Raw genomic sequence first — 16,675 nt, 5'->3', positions numbered from 1 at the left:
ACCATATCAGTGTGTCTGCCTGTTAAAACCATATCAGTGTGTCTGCCTGTCAAAACCATATCAGTGTGTCTGCCTGTTAAAACCATATCAGTGTGTCTGCCTGTCAAAACCATATCAGTCAAGGTCTGCCTGTCAAAACCATATCAGTGTGTCTGCTGCCTGTCAAAACCATATCAGTCAAGGTCTGCCTGTCAAAACCATATCAGTGTGTCTGCCAGGGTTTCCGTTAGAAAAAATTGTTGCCGGCCTCAGTGTCCGGTAGATTTCAATCTACCGGTCAAATGAGAGACATTCCGGTCAGAGTTTATTGAGCTTAAAAACAATTGATAGGCAAAAGAATGACAACAAAACAAAAGAATGACATCATCAAGGCATGTAGATTTATAATATTTTTACTTAAAACTAGGCTACTTTTGCGTATAAAGTCATTATATTCCAAATAAAATAAGTCCCGAGACTCGTGCTGCTGCCGACTTTAAATCAAATAGGTGTCTGTGGGCAGTCGCCCGACATTAATAAACAACAGTCTGTTATAATCACATTTTTATGAGCTAACGAATTCCGTTATATTGGACATTTGTATTAATTATATCAAGCGAAGAACTGAGAAATTTGGCAGAGAGAGACGGCAACATTATCGTGGGTCTGCGTGACGACTCTCTCTCTCCACCTCCCAATGACTTATTTGCGAGAGTATGGCGCTGCAGAGCAGCAGATTCAGCTGTTATTGGCTCTTTTCTGGGAACCGCACAACAGCGCCCCCCACCCAACATTGAATTGAAAATGGCTGAATTGGAGTACTGCTGGAGTACTGCATTGTGCTGCTGTTGCTCCGGCTCTGCAGCTTCACAAAAGTTCGCACACCCAGCACTAAGCTCTCGCTGACAACGACGTTGTCATTATTAGAAGCAACGATGAAACAAATCATGTAATGATTGTTTCGTTCATCGCATAGGCTATTTAATTTTAGCCTATTTTAATACAATTCAAATAATCAAATTGTGCTTAGACTCAGGGAATTATTTTCACCGGACATTAAGACCGGAGAGATTAAATATGTCGGACTTCAACAGATTTTGCCGGTCAAATACCGGTAATTACCGGCTAACGGAAACGCTGGTGTCTGCCTGTTAAAACCACATCAGTGTGTCTGCCTGTTAAAACCATATCAGTGTGTCTGCCTGTTAAAACCACATCAGTGTGTCTGCCTGTCAAAACCATATCAGTCAAGGCCTGCCTGTCAAAACCATATCAGTGTGTCTGCCTGTCAAAACCATATCAGTGTGTCTGCCTGTCAAAACCATATCAGTGTGTCTTGCCTGTCAAAACCATATCAGTGTGTCTGCCTGTCAAAACCATATCAGTGTGTCTACCTGTCAAAACCATATCAGTCAAGGTCTGCCTGTCAAAGCCATATCAGTCTGTCTGCCTGTTAAAACCATATCAGTGTGTCTGCCTGTCAAAGCCATATCAGTGCGTCTGCCTGTTAAAACCATATCAGTCTGTCTGCCTGTCAAAACCATATCAGTGTGTCTGCCTATCAAAACCATATCAGTGTGTCTGCCTGTCAAAACCATATCAGTCAAGGTCTGCCTGTCAAAACCATATCAGTCTGTCTGCCTGTCAAAACCATATCAGTCTGTCTGCCTGTCAAAACCATATCAGTCAAGGTCTGCCTGTCAAAACCATATCAGTGTGTCTGCCTGTCAAAACCACATCAGTGTGTCTGCCTGTCAAAACCATATCAGTGTGTCTGCCTGTTAAAACCATATCAGTCAAGGTCTGCCTGTCAAAACCATATCAGTGTGTCTGCCTGTTAAAACCATATCAGTGTGTCTGCCTGTCAAAACCATATCAGTGTGTCTGCCTGTCAAAACCATATCAGTGTGTCTGCCTGTCAAAACCATATCAGTGTGTCTGCCTGTTAAAACCATATCAGTCAAGGTCTGCCTGTCAAAACCATATCAGTCAAGGTCTGCCTGTCAAAACCATATCAGTCGGGCGCCCCAGTGGCAAACCACATAGCGCGCTCAGCCGCGACACGGCCGACCCGGGTTCGACTCCCGAACCCGTCGTTATTTGCCGAATGTCTTCCCCCCACTCTGTCTCCCATTCCTCCTCTGTCTCTTTCTACTGGACTGCCCAGTAGCAATAAAGCGATAAAACGCAAAAAAAAAAATCTTAAAAAAAAAAAAAAAACATATCAGTCAAGGTCTGCCTGTCAAAACCATATCAGTGTGTCTGCCTGTTAAGGGGAGACACTACAGGTGAATAGGGTAAAATAATTAACTAATAGATATCACAATGAAACTTCCCCAGTTGATTACTTATATTAAGACAAGACTGTTTTGTATTACAAGTTTTCTGAAATTGTATGTTTAAATATGCAAATGAGGCATTATCTATATGCACTAATTTGCATATAATTCCAGGACAGAAATCTGAACATTGGATAAAGCCATTTTCAAAATTATAGTTTCATTTTGTTGACATATTAGAGCCAAAGGTTATTACAGAGGGGATTTTGGATAGCTCTTTTTATCACTCCATAAATCAGAAAATACTCCATTCAGTACATTTTTATGGTAAAATTCCATATTTCGCCATGTTTTTAGGAATGAAATGTGATATAAATCAGGGTATGAATGCGATATCAACAAACCCTTCTGTAAATACCTTCAGAACATAGATATGAATAGAACTGGAAGGTTTGGTGTATGTGAGTGCTACTGCAGTGGAGATTTCTGGCTCAGAGTATGAGGAAAAACTCTTAAAACTCATTTTTGGGAAAACGCCTTCAAAGTTCTGTATTGTAAAATGCCACACTTGCAAATATTTGCAAACACAAAACCTAATCAAACCATTAGTAATAGACAACCTAAACACATGCCTGATAACTGAATAATAATAATAATGATGTTATTGAACTGAACAGAACTACACACAGGCTACAAACAGTGTAGTACAGTGTAGTACCCCCTAATAGGCAAAAGTTATTTGAATAGATATCACTATGAAACTTTCCCAGTTTGTTATGAACATATAAACTAAGAAAAAATATATTGCAAGTTTTCTGAAATTTATGTTTATATATGCAAATGAGGCACTTCCCCATTAAATATGTGGACATTTATGGATGCAATAAGGCAAAATGAAGTAAAATAAACAACTAAATGTGTGTTATTGACGTTTTATTGTCACTAGTTTCATAGAAGACATGTTTAGGAAGCAAAATATAACAAAATCTCAAAATCAAAAAAAAAAGTATATTTGCCTATTCACCTGCAGTGTCTCGCCTTAAAACCATATCAGTGTGTCTGCCTGTCAAAACCATATCAGTCAGTCTGTCTGTTAAAACCTGTCTGCCTGTTAAAACCTTATCAGCCTGTCTGCCTGTAACACTAGTAGCACAGCAGCAGCTGTGTAGTTATTGGGCAACACTAGCAGGGCATGGCTTCATACACCAGGTCAACACCACCCAACGCTGCTGCTTCTACTTACTATGCTGCTGCTCCTAGTGTTACAACTAGACAGACAGGTACACTCACAACAACCAACAGACACACAGATAAGACAGAGCGAGGGGGGGGGGGGGGGGGGGGGGAGCAACATACGCCCTTGCAACAACAAACAAAACCATTGTCAGACACACACACTGTTATATCTGCTGAAGAATCAGTGCCTGGGGGCTGGTCTGGACTTGAATGGAGGAAGGAGAGAGAGAGGAGAGAAGGGAGAGCTGCAGAAAGAAGGAGGGGGGCTGGGGCAGAGGAGAAAGGGAGAGGGGAGCAGAGGACAGAAATGAAAGGAGGACTAGAGAGAGGGAACAGGAGAGACTGGGGACGAGGACAGTGGAGAGACAGACGGAGAGAGGGCGAGAAAACAGCAGAAGAGAGGAGAGGGCTGGGAGAGAGAGGGGAGGAGAGGAGAGGGCTGGGAGAGAGAGAGAGGGGAGGAGAGGTGTGTGCATGGGCACAATAAAGAGGACACGCCAGAGGCATTGACCCCACACACAGCACACTTTCTTTCCCTCTCTCTCTCTTTGTCTCGCTCCGTCTCTCTCTCCCCGTCTGTCTGCTTGAAGAGGTACCAGGTGTGGAGTTACTAAGTGACGGCTGCACCACACCTGTCAGCCTCCTGCACGTGCCTTTCCGCTCCCACACACACCTGCCCAGGTAAGTGGAGCAGATAAGTGTGCGTGTGTCTGTGTGTGTGTGTTTGTTTTAGTGGGTTGAAAGTGCAGTAGTGAATGGGAGGGTTGGTCTTCCGCAGAAGCAGACAGGTGGTGAAGCTACTTAGGAGACACACCCCCAACACACACACACACAATACACACAAACCACCAGATATATTCCTTCCTTTCACCTGCTGCCCCACTACCTGCTCCTCCCCCCTTTCCTTCCTTCCGTCCTTCCTTCCTTCCTCTCCTCTCTCCACCCCGTTCCTCTCCGCTCCTGAGAAGATGTTTTTCTCAACCTTCGCTCCTCAAGAGTCTCCCCCTCTTCCTCCCTCTCTCAGATGTTGTTCCCTTCCCACGGTTCAGCTACTGGGCTTCAATCGAGAGGAACGTGAGAAGAACAAGCATGGCTTACAAACCCCCCACGACCGCCCAGAGACTGGGTTTAAGAAGAGCCGTCCTGAATCAGATAAACTTGCTGTGTATTTCGACAAGTTAGAATTAAGACTTTAAGGCCTTTTTAATACCACCTAGAGCTAAATTGAATACCAATTTCATGACCATACTAGCAAAAAAACTAGTGGTGGGACTCTATTAAAAAATGTTATCGAATTAATTCATGACTTTATAGTTAATTAATCAAAATTAATCACATTTTAAACGTTGACCATTGGGGGGGGAAAAAACGTCTTGATTGATCTCGATTTCTCATATTCTTTCAATATTCTGTATGAACAAACCAGACTAAGAAAAAATTGTTGGCTCTGCTCTGTAGAGCACCAGAGCACTGTTAGCCCCCTCTTCTTCCTCTGAATCAGAGTCTGAAGCAAACAGCAGGAGGCTCGTATTAGGGCTAACGTTAGCCTGTTATCTCCATCATCCGCAGTAGCTGCTACATGCTTAGCAATTGAGGTGATACCGTAGGCTTGAAATGCTCCGGTGATATGCAAAGTATTTGCAAACATACGCTATAAAGTCCCAGGCCTAAAAAAAAAAAAAAAAAAAAAACACACAAGACACTGAAGCGGCTGCACTTGTGTGCCAATTTTAATTCTTGTGCGTTTCATACAAGCTCTCGCCAGGTGCACCAAGCGCCCAGTAGCCAGGTCCCCTAGACAGGGTTCAACCAGTTAAATTCAAGACGTTTAAGACCTTTTTAATACAATTAACACCTTTGAATATAATTTAATACCTATTTCATGGCCATTGTTGGGAGGGAAGCTGATGATATTATCATATTGCTTACTTTGGAGTCCAGATATTTCCCCCAAACACATTTAAACACGATACAGAGAAGTTATCACAACATAGAAGTAACTCCCCAATCCAATAGATTTTTAAGACCTATCAAAAAAAACACAGGAACCCCTGGTTTCAGACGAGGCTACGTACCGACCACTCGGGGTGCAACAGCACGTCTGTTAGTTCTAGGACCAGGGTGTAGGGAGGTTGGTAGTATGGTTCCTTTAGAGGCTCTGGAAGCAACTTGGGGCTCGTGGGCTCGATGATCATCTACAAAAAGGAAAGGAAGCACAAAGATGACATCATCAGCAAGAGACCGTGACACAATGAGCTGCTTTCAGAATGAGAGCGAAGGAGAGGGGGGGAGACAGGACAGACATGGGGCTTTAAGGAAACAATGGTCTGGTTAGTCTTTGAAGGCGTTTTATCGGCTTATCAAATCAAAATGAATTAAAATCCCTTATCAAATCTTTTTTTTTGTTCGTTATTTGGGGGGGGGGGGGGGGGGGGGGGGGAATAATGTATTAGGTAAAGAACGTGTCTTGCTTTTAAACTCATTCCAGTAACAAAATATTCTTTCAGCAATGTTGTAAGTAACTCAATCATAAATGAAATTGAAAGAGGGGCTGAGGGGAGAGTTGTAGAAGACTGTAAATTATGACGTTTTGGGACGTGTGCACAGTTGACCTGTCTCAAGCCCCGCCCTCTTTTCTTGATCCTCCAAATCACAACTACTTGTGTGATTGGAAGATCATAAAAGAGGGTGGGGTTTGAGATAGGTTAATTTGGTTTCACAGTATCCAGAAGCAGAAATGTGCCTACGAGAGGGGGAAAAAAAAGTGTTTTACTAACGTTTTGTAAAATGGAACTCTGATCCCATCTGTGAGAGTTTGTTCTGCTCACTCACCTGTCTGTAGTCTTGGAAGTATTTGAAGGTTCTTTTTAACTCTTGAACGACCGGAGGCTCTGCAAGACACAACAAAAACAAATCTGTCAGCTATTGATGGATAATCACCAGACAACTGAGATAGAACTGTAGCTGGCATGACAGACCTGGATTTGTATTAGGATAGAATCTGTATATAAAGTATATTCAAGAAGCCTTTCTGATTCAACAATGACGTGTGTACAATAAAGTGTGTACTTCTGTGCTACAACTCAAGTGGAGGGATACAAGCAATATGAGGAACATTACAGTGTACCGATATTTCAATGACAATTTTGTCACTCTAGTCTAGATAGTCTAGATTGACATTGTCTAGACTCTAGATTTGTCACAATTTTGTTGGTAACCCGTGTTACCAAGTAAACAAATCATCGTCAGGCGTCAGCTCTCAGAATAGTAGTCCCGCACCGGTAGAAGCCTGCACCGTTTTAGCGTTAGCATCTAGCCATGGCAGACTATTTGATTCCTTAAGGGCTAGAAATTGCCTCCCGTTGCTTGGCTACTTCTATGTGCAGTGAAAACTACTCGAATGCTTTATAACCTAGTCATTGATTTAGTTCAGGGTAATCTAAGATTAGCCGCAGAGCTAACGCTAGTTAACGTGAGCTAACGCTAGTTATTCAAGCTCAGTAGCTCACAGAGAGAGATAAACAGCTGACAGCGGATAGTACAGGACGGTACAAATACAATAAAAAGGCGGGTGGGGGCTGTTGTGTAAACCTTGTACTCTTTAGTTCACATATAACAGGGCTGTACACTGCGACGAGATGGTCGCGAATTGCCCCTTTAATTGGCCGTTGCGATTGGTAAATATTATCTGGGGGCGGGCTTGCGAGTAGTGCTTTCAAGCCTTGCATTCGCATTTCACTCCTAAATTATCCAAGGCGTGTGATGACGCCACTCACGCGAGCTGAGCAGTGAGCACTCAACAGGTATGATCAGCGGGAACAATCGACTGAGCACTCACTCTGATAGACTGGCTGACTGTCTGATTTAGCTATGAAGAAAAGTAAAGTTAGTATTGCTTCATATTTTCGACGCGTTCGACCTCCTATAGTGAGCCGAACTGAACTCAGACACACGGAGAGAGCTGCGGCGTCTGCTGCTCCTCCCGCACCCGTGGCTGTTGTAAACACTAGTCTCTAGTGGGACACTGGGACCTCGGTGAGCCTGCCAGCCGGCTAGCTACTGATATCAACAAATGCTCCAGCAAGTCTAGTAGTGCATGATAGCTCGCGTTAGCTTACTGTTCAAAACGAAACGTCCCATTAAACTAAATAGTTCAGATAGGTCCTGATATCAATGTCTTATAACACTGAGTCGATGCGTATTCGAGCTGAGGGCACGCTGAATATAGTCAATAGGGTCCAGCTGCAGCGCCGGAGAATCCTGGCCGTAGCTGGAGGCTACAGTATAGGGTCCAGCTGCAGCTCCGGAGAATCCTGGCCGTAGCTGGAGGCTACTCGAGTACACACAGACAGTGGAGCTGGTTGCATATAGCGAGCATTTTGACTTGTTGCGTGGTGGCGATGTCTCGCAGATAATACAACTACAAGTATGATTATATAATATATATATTTTATTAAAAAAAAAATATAAAATATTTTTTTTTCTTTTTTTTTTAAATCAAAAACAATCTATATAAATAATGGTAAAATTGTTATTTAAAAATTTGCCCCTAAAAAAATTTTTTTGCCCCTAAATTTCTCATTTAGGGGCAAGTGTGCCCCTAGTGAAAAAGCTTAGCGTACAGCCCTGTATAATAAGAGACTGATTATTTGCTTGCTCCACCAGTTGCTCCACAACAACACACACCAACTCTCGTCACAACGCTTTACGGTATTTTCACAGCACTGTCGCAACATTACCGTAAAACGTGAACACCGTTGTGACCCACTCGCTCCACTAGAGCGGTCTCGCCCTCTGCTGGCGCGTGTGTGCACTACACTCAAAACTCTGTTTCACTGTTATAGAAACTGAAGCGCATCTGTGATTTTGACGGTGACGGACGGTATTGATTTTCAATACCGTCGGGATTTCTAAATACCCTGGTATACCGTCATACCGCCCAAGCCTAATATGGATAAACCTAAACCAGAGCAGCCCCTACTCGCCTCGACAGACAAATACTAGCCACAGCATGGCAGGCTAATCAAAGAAGGGTTCGTTAAGATACGAGACGAGACGGACACACAGCTGTAGTCTTAATGAGCAATAAGAACTACAACTCCCTGAGGACACCAGCAGCGTAGTCACAATGGAGAAACAACATGTCATCTCTGCTTCCAGGTTAGAGAGAGTGAAGAGACAGATGGGACAAATGGACAGACAGAGAGAGAGAAAGGGAGGGAGGGTCAGGGTGACGCATGAAGATGACAGAGAAAGTCACCTTCAATATTTGACACGACAAACGAATCATGTCTCCAAAATAATGAATGTTTCAGGAGTGGAACGTTTGATTCATTAGGCTTCTTTCAGACATTTTGACAATGCAGTGGTTTTTGAGCGTGACGCAGTTAGAGCAGACGGAGCTGCTGTGAGCAATAAAACCTAGAATATCTCCCAGAGGACACCAGTGTCAGCAGTACAACCGTGAGATAACATCTCAGCAGGTTCAATAAGTGTGTCTAGACCTAGAGAGCCAGAGATACCCTTTCACCTTACCATGCCAAACCAAGCCAAGCCAAGCCTAACCAAGCCATCTGTGTTAAAGTGAAAATAGACTCCGAAACCAAACAGTCCTACTTTACTGCTATGTAAAGAGAGGGCCGGAGGGCTTAGCTGGTCAAGATTAATGGGGATTTTGTCATTTTTAGCTATTGCCATCGATCAATTGATTTTACATTAACACTTTCAGTGCCCAGCAGGGGGCGCACATTTAGTGCTTGAATGCCCACCATCCACTGCAATGTTAACGTTAATATCGCCTAATCTATGTTTTAAATTATGGCTATGTGTCTAATCTGCCCGTCGCTTATCAATGACTCGTTTTCCAGTCAACATTGTCAAAGCGGATTGTTTTTTTATCGGTTCATTTCAGTTTTATAGCATTTTGAAAAGCCCTCGTTGTCAAGAAGAAAAAAAAAGAATCCCTGATAAACGCTGATGTACTGTAATATTCTAGAACGTTGTCATTTTTCGGCCTATTTATGAATCGTTTTCAAATAAACGCTAGATTATCGATAGTATATGTATACGTGTGCACGCTGGTGCCGCGCGCTGAAAATCGATTATCTCAGTTCCTCTTACAGTCAAACAGCCATATCACATTATAGGGGAAAAGCTTATATCTCCGTGAAAACGGTCTGATTATCCTAAGACTGGTAAAATAGATTCCTTACCCGAGATCAGATGGTATCCAAATTAGGGGTGGACGGTATAAACGGTATGAATTTGCTCTACGGTATGGATTTTGACTATACCTTGTAACCGGTAGAGCAGCTCTAAAATAGCAATGACGTCATGTAACCACAGCGCGACTATTTCACTCGCATTTGCCCCTAAAAATAGATAGAATTAGTCATAGATAATAGATATGTGCAAACTGGAAAAAGTTATTTAGGAGGCTTCGCGCAGTGGGCGTGTCAACACGCAATTGTCATTTCATAATAAACACGTATCACCGCGGCGCACAGCACGTTTCAATTTCAGTTCCTGGCATTTTTAACCAGTGGAGAAAGGTAAGAGATTTCCCTATCGTTTTTCTTATATGAATTATTCTACATTAATAAAACATACCTGGTGATCAACTACAGTTTGCTGTGAACATTATGATATGTGTGTAGTGTTCTGATAACGACGGCTGGGCAGCGGGGCTGGATGCTGGATTTTGCGAGAAGCATATGCAGCTGCAGAGCCGCAGAATCCACCATAACCCACCCATCTGTACCGGCACAGTGCAGTACTCCAATTCAGCCATTGGCAATTCAGCCGTTGGGTGGGGGGCGCTGTTGAGCCGGGCCTGTGACCGGACCTGAAAGCGCCCCTACTCTGCGGCTCTGCAGTTGCATACTATTGGGATTCGTTGGGAGCAGCACAGAGTCTCGACTCGGGACTTATTTTATTTGGAATATAATGACTGTATACGCAAAAGTAGCCTAGTTTTAAGTAGAGATGTTCCGATACCATTTTTTCCTTTCCGATCCGATTCCGATACCTAAGCTTTGGGTATCGGCCGATACCGATACTTATCCGATACCAGTGCATACATTAAAAAAAAAAAAAAAAAAAAAAAAGTATATAAATTATATATATATATATTTTTTTTTACAGATACTGTTTTATATATACTGTTTTTTAGTAATAACTAGAAAGTAATGGTATTTATTCAACAGGTGATTGTATAGATTTGTATTAGTATCATTAATCAATGAGTATGGGGCTGCAGCACTGCAGATATACCCTACTCCAACGATCCACTCGCTTTGCACTCGCTACCCAGTGGCTCTGCAGATATACCCTACTCAGTCTACAAGGCTCCGTTGAAGTAGCAGAGGAACTGTTGTGATTTTTGCACAATAAATATTCAACATTCTCTTTTGAGACTCCGCCTCAGACTCTTATCATTTGGTACTAAAAGCTAAATGGGGGACCCTGATGGAAACAAGACAAACGTCTTTCTCAGGTCTGCATCCCCTTAACAATTGTATGTATTGAGCCGTACTGTATTGTACCCATTCTGCAATCTGTTAAATAAAGTTTTCATTCATTCATTCATTCAAACATTGTCGCCGATATGGCTGTCCGCAACATGTCATTAATTGTGTACGCGACGTGCAATTGTGCAATGACGACGTTACCGTGAGCTAGGCTAGCTAGCATGAGCTACCGGTATATGGGAAGACCATAGAAGACTGTAACGTTACTGGTGACATTGTGATTTAACTTGGAATACTCCTTTGCCAACTTACTGTACTTTGCTTGCAGGTCTGCAGCCATTATTGCTGGATTATGAATAGCCCCAACTTTAGCCAAGGTAACGTCAAAGCTAGCTTTCGGTTAGCTGTTCAATGCTAATAACACCAGCCACCAAGCGAACTCATCAGAGCTCCCTGTCAACAGCGCTCTGTCGGGACGATGGCATTTTAAGAAAGTATCTGCTCTGCTGTTAAAATGACAAATGGCAATTGACACTTTAATTCACGGTCGATTAAGCACATGTTTGTTTTATAATGCTCACTCAGCGAGTAGGGTATATCTACAGAGCCCAACGTCCGCAGTGTTGTTGATAAATTACGTCATATGGTATCGGAGCGCAACATTAGAGGGTACTCGCCGATACCGATACCAGCATTTTAGGCAGTATCGGCGGCATTTCCGATACTGGTATCGGTATCGGAACAACTCTAGTTTTAAGTTAAAATATTATAAATCTACATGCCTTGAGGATGTCATTATTTATATAGCCTGCCTATCAGGCAAAACAAATTCTAACGGAAACACTGATACCGTGATATATACCGTTACCGTCTATGCTTCAAATTATACTGTGATATACATTTTAGACCATACCGTCCACCGCCCCTAAGCCAAATGGATTATTCCAATTCCTGATCGCCATTACAGAAATGGATCCTTTTATTGATCCCACGCGTATACTCTAAAACACATATTACACACTGTGCTGAGGGTCCAGGATGGGTCTGATCGGCTCCGGTTGCATGCGTGAGAGGTCAAATGTGGATTCCGGATTTTTTTCCCCGTCCATTTTCATTGAGTCCAATCCAAAAGGGTGCGTTGCCATCTGGGAGACGATAGGGGGCGCTTTTTTCACATCTGAGCGCCTGGTGGGGCAGGCTTACCAACGGTAGACTCGGTTGATGAAATATGAATTCAGATCGCTAATAAAAATAAAAAAAAACGAGAATTCTCGTTATGGGCATTCAACCCGCGGGGTGATAACCCAAGAAATCTCGTTATGGGCATTCAATGTGTTAATAAGCTACACTAAGCCAAGCCAAGCTAAACTGTGTTAATGGTGCATGTTAGATACACCTAGCTAGGTGACATCTTCACCTTAATGAACCAGAACCCATCTGTGCTCAGATGGGGAGATAACCAGGTGACATCACACCTCAACCAGATCCAAGCCAAGCCGAGTTTTGGCACATCACCATTGGACCAAGCCGGGGGGGCATTTGATCTTAATCAAACCAAGCCGTGCTGTGCTGTCACAGGCCTGGCTGGGCCGCGCCGACATGCATCATCATCAGTCTTAATGAAGGCTGACTCGATGGCATGGGACCTACAGAATAGAACTCTCTGGGTGCGACCCAGGGTTGTCTTTGTAGTCTAGGTCAAGGTCATCTTTATTATCTCGGGAGGAGAGAATTGCTGTGCAGCCAGGGATATCGAGACTGAATCTATACATACCAAATTGCATTTACACAGCATGCAGAAGCATGGAAATCACATAAGAGTGCAAGTGAAAAAATACCTAAACTATACTGTAACAACAATTATTTTCTAAATTGATGAGTGAAATTTAACTTCTCAATATCTATTTGACCTTGCAAGAAAGTTTCAAAGTTCAATCTTGCTCTGTTTTAAGAGAAAAAGGGTATAAAGAATCACAGTAACTACAAAATCACTGGATAGTCAAAGAACTTTAAAGCAATTTTTCTCAGTTTCACTGTAGCTACTGTGGTTAGCTTCTGCAGGCCAGTATAGTTACTGCGGTTAGCTTCTGCAGGACAGAATATAAGTCCAGAATTCAGTAGAGATTCATTGCAACCATCAGTGAAACCATTAGTCCCAATTCTTGACGCCAGATGACAGCAACTGGAAGTGATGTGATGTTAAGGATGGTTATCCATAGAAAGAATGGATCTGGCTCTATTGGCAGAATTATTAGAATAGAGCCAGATCTATTATATCGCCGATCCATCCACTCTTTATACCTCAACTTCCAAGACTAATAGATTTGAAGATGCAAACCAAAACAACAAACAAGGTGACTTATCCCATCAGAGACATGAACCAGGATATTAGCTAGAACCCTGAATATGAATGTGTAAATGTTATCAGACCTGAGATCAGTTAAACAAATCCTGTGTCAATAACTTAACCCTAAACCCTGACGCATGCCTCCAAGCCAATCGATGAACCAGAGAGGAATGCCCTGCTGATCTGAATAAAGATAGAGGTGCTAATAATGCCTACAGCTGTCCATAGGACTAATGACTAATAATAATAAAGCACTCTATTTCCCAAGAGGCCCCAGGCTCATTATGGCAGATAGGAGCGCAATTGCAGGATACACACACACAGGACTATGTCCCAAACACGCACGCTCCTACACACACACAAACACATAACAAAGATTGGCACATGTACACAAAGATATGTGCGCATACACACACACACACACACACAGCACATCATCACAGCAGCAGGGGTGGACTGTGGCAGATGGCTTCTCCTTCCTCATACAGCACGCTGCTATGAACTCTGGGGGATTGAGTCTCCTGGGACTGTTGTTTCTATGAGTTTCTATGAGCATGTGTGTGTGTGCGTGTGTGTGAGGGGGGGGGGGTTAGCTGAGGACATATAGGAGGGATGGAGATGGAGCAGAGGGAAGGTTAGAGAGTTGAAGGAAGAGAGGAGTGATGTGAGAGAGGTGTAGAATGAGAGGAAGAGAGGAGGGGTGGAGAAAGAGGTGGAGAATGAGAGGAGGGATGGAGAAAGAGGAGGGATGGAGAGGTGGAGAGACAGAGGTGGAGGAAGAGAGGGGTGGAGAAAGAGGTGGAGAATGAGAGGAGGGATGGAGAAAGAGGAGGGATGGAGAAAGAGGAGGGATGGAGAGGTGGAGAGACAGAGGTGGAGGAAGAGAGGAGGGATGGAGAAAGAGGTGGAGAATAAGAGGAGGGATGGAGAAAGAGAGGAGGGATGGAGAGACCGAGAGGTGGAGGAAGAGAGGAGGGATGGAGAGGTGGAGATGATGAAGAAAGTTGTAGAATCACTTGTAAACATTAATATTGAGTGAAGAGGCAGGTAGTGGGGCAGCAGGTGAAGGGCGTGAGTGAGTGAGTGAGTGGAGAATCGGAGCTGCAGCAGGGATGGTTGATACCAAACAGGAAAACAGGTTAAAAGGAAGAGAAGTAACTACTCTAATAAATTACACACCAGCAAGAACACTGCGATCATCAGCTGCTGGACTACTAGAGGCTCCCAGAAGCAGTCAAAAGAGGATCGGTAATGCAGCCTTTATCAACTATGCCCCAAAACTATGGAACAAACTACCCCAAAACATCAGGGAAGCCAACTCGCTAGACATCTTTAAAAGACAGCTTAAAACCTCTCTTTGCTCAGGCATTTCACTTATAGATATCTGCTACCACCTAGTGGCAAGAGGAAACATCAGGGATATCCTGACACAACTTGTATTTACCTGCACTATTCTTACCCTGCCTACTCTTATACACTGCCTATCAAATTCATGTGTCGGTTATTGCACTTTTTACTTCTTACTGATGACTATTTTTAAACTGAATCATTTAAAAAAATATATTATTTGCTAGATCCAAATGTGAAACACTGTGATTATTTGTATTACTGAATAGAGAGCCTATTAGGATGCTAGATCCTAATGTGAAACACTGATTTGCCATACCTTGCTCATGCCTGTATTTTTTATGTCCGTTCTATTTTATAATTTTTTGACTATTTTTAAACTGAATCATATTAAACTATTTTTACTATTTGTGTTACTGAAAACTGTAAGCGGAGAGCCTATTGGGATGCTAGATCCTAATGTGAAACACTGTGATTTGCCATACCTTGCTACCTGTCTATCTTTTTATGCCCGCTTGGCGCTTATGCCTGTATTTTTTACTGTTGTGAAGCACTTTGAACTGCAACCTCTGTATGAAAAGTGCTATACAAATAAAGTTATTATTATTATTACTGGTGTTCTACTGTTGGGCCACTGAGCAGCTCCACTGGAGCATGTGGAGGTAGAGGTCAAGTGCCTTGCTCAAGGGGACTTCAACCTTCAATTCTCTTCTTCTACCTAGATTTTTCTGTGGGTCCAGCGATGGAAGCAGCAACCTTCTGGTCACCAGACCGCTTGGATGGGATTCAACAACTGGGACAAATGATCAAAACCATAGTTGCTCTCAAGAACCAAAAATTACGGATAAGAAGAACTGTTGGTTTGTAGCTACTGGCACGGTTTCTCATTTATAAAGCTTTGCAAATTTGAAGTCCTACACTATAGATCTCTATTGCAGAGTACATAAAACCTTGATCTCCAACCTTTGTCAATCAAGTTGTATGTATTTTAATTGATTAGTTATCCTTGCTCTTTGGCTCATCTTGTTGTCTTATTGTTATGATTTTTATGCGGTGTGATTTATTTGCTTATTTCTGTATGTACACTCAGGCCCCGTTTAGACGGAAACGCTAGCAGGTGAATCCGCAAAAAAAAAAATTCGGATGTGCCTTTCGTTTATACGGAAACGGCGTTTTTACGGGGTGAAACCGTAAAAAAGTGAGACCACCTTCCAGGGTGGAATTCCTAGAAACACTAAACCTTTGCGCTCTCATCTAAACTGTCAAACCGCATAAAACGATGACGAAAGGGTTGTCAAGGCTCTCGTCGCGTGTACTGCTTACATCACAGGCATGCGCCAGTAGCCTAGAAGCGTAAATAAGGCATGTCTGATTCTATCCATGGCGATCACCTGAAGGCTACATTGGCAGTACTTTTAAATACACAAGAATATGTCCCGCGGCGTGACTGGACCCACTGTCTGTGAGTGACTCTGCTTTGGTCCAATCACATTCCCCACCCACAGTCTGCGAATCAGAGGCAGAGTAGGGCGGGTCTTCACAGCACGTTATGTGACATATGCGCCAATCGTGTGACAGCGGGGCTCCGTTGTCTCGAGTTGTTACAGCCTCGTCTGCACGGAGAATTCCATCCCAAAACGCTCGTCTAAACGCAAAATTAAAAGTGAAACCGTAAGACGACTTTTGCGGTTTCTGTTCAGACTCTCCGTCTAAACGTAGCCTCAGCCTTAACTGTAAACGAGGTAAACCTCAGTTGCCTTTCGAGTTTAAATAAAGGTTTGAAATTAAATGAAAATCAGACCAGAGCACAAGTCACTGATGATGCAACACACATTCAGTCATACAATCCTTCATAAATAGTTTCTCTCTCACACACACACCTGCTGTTACAACATAGGAGCCAGAGAGTCCGTGCTGGTGTTCCTGGGTGTGTTGTGTGTGTCAGCGAGCGAGTGAGAGCGAGAGCGAGAGAGAGAAAGATGGGGGGCTGGTTAAACATCTCCTTCCCCAGCAGGCCG

General features: G+C 43.1%; 1 protein-coding gene across 1 annotated transcript in view; it reads right to left on the bottom strand.

Annotated features, from left to right (window-relative positions):
* Positions 1 to 16,675, bottom strand: part of timm50 (translocase of inner mitochondrial membrane 50 homolog) — a gene marked incomplete at its 5' end in the record, with an annotated part of 85,938 nt that overhangs the window by 16,078 nt on the left and 53,185 nt on the right. Inside the window, 2 exons of the mRNA XM_084320486.1 lie at positions 5,570 to 5,689; positions 6,327 to 6,385. Coding sequence (XP_084176612.1) covers positions 5,570 to 5,689; positions 6,327 to 6,385 — 179 coding nt within the window. The remainder of the gene's footprint in view (positions 1 to 5,569; positions 5,690 to 6,326; positions 6,386 to 16,675) is intronic.

Source organism: Notolepis coatsorum, assembly GCF_963971535.1.
Source record: "Notolepis coatsorum genome assembly, chromosome: 1".
In the NCBI taxonomy this organism is placed as follows: domain Eukaryota; kingdom Metazoa; phylum Chordata; class Actinopteri; order Aulopiformes; family Paralepididae; genus Notolepis; species Notolepis coatsorum.
Note: the sequence above shows the minus strand (reverse complement) of the source record. Positions and strands in the feature narration are given on the sequence as shown.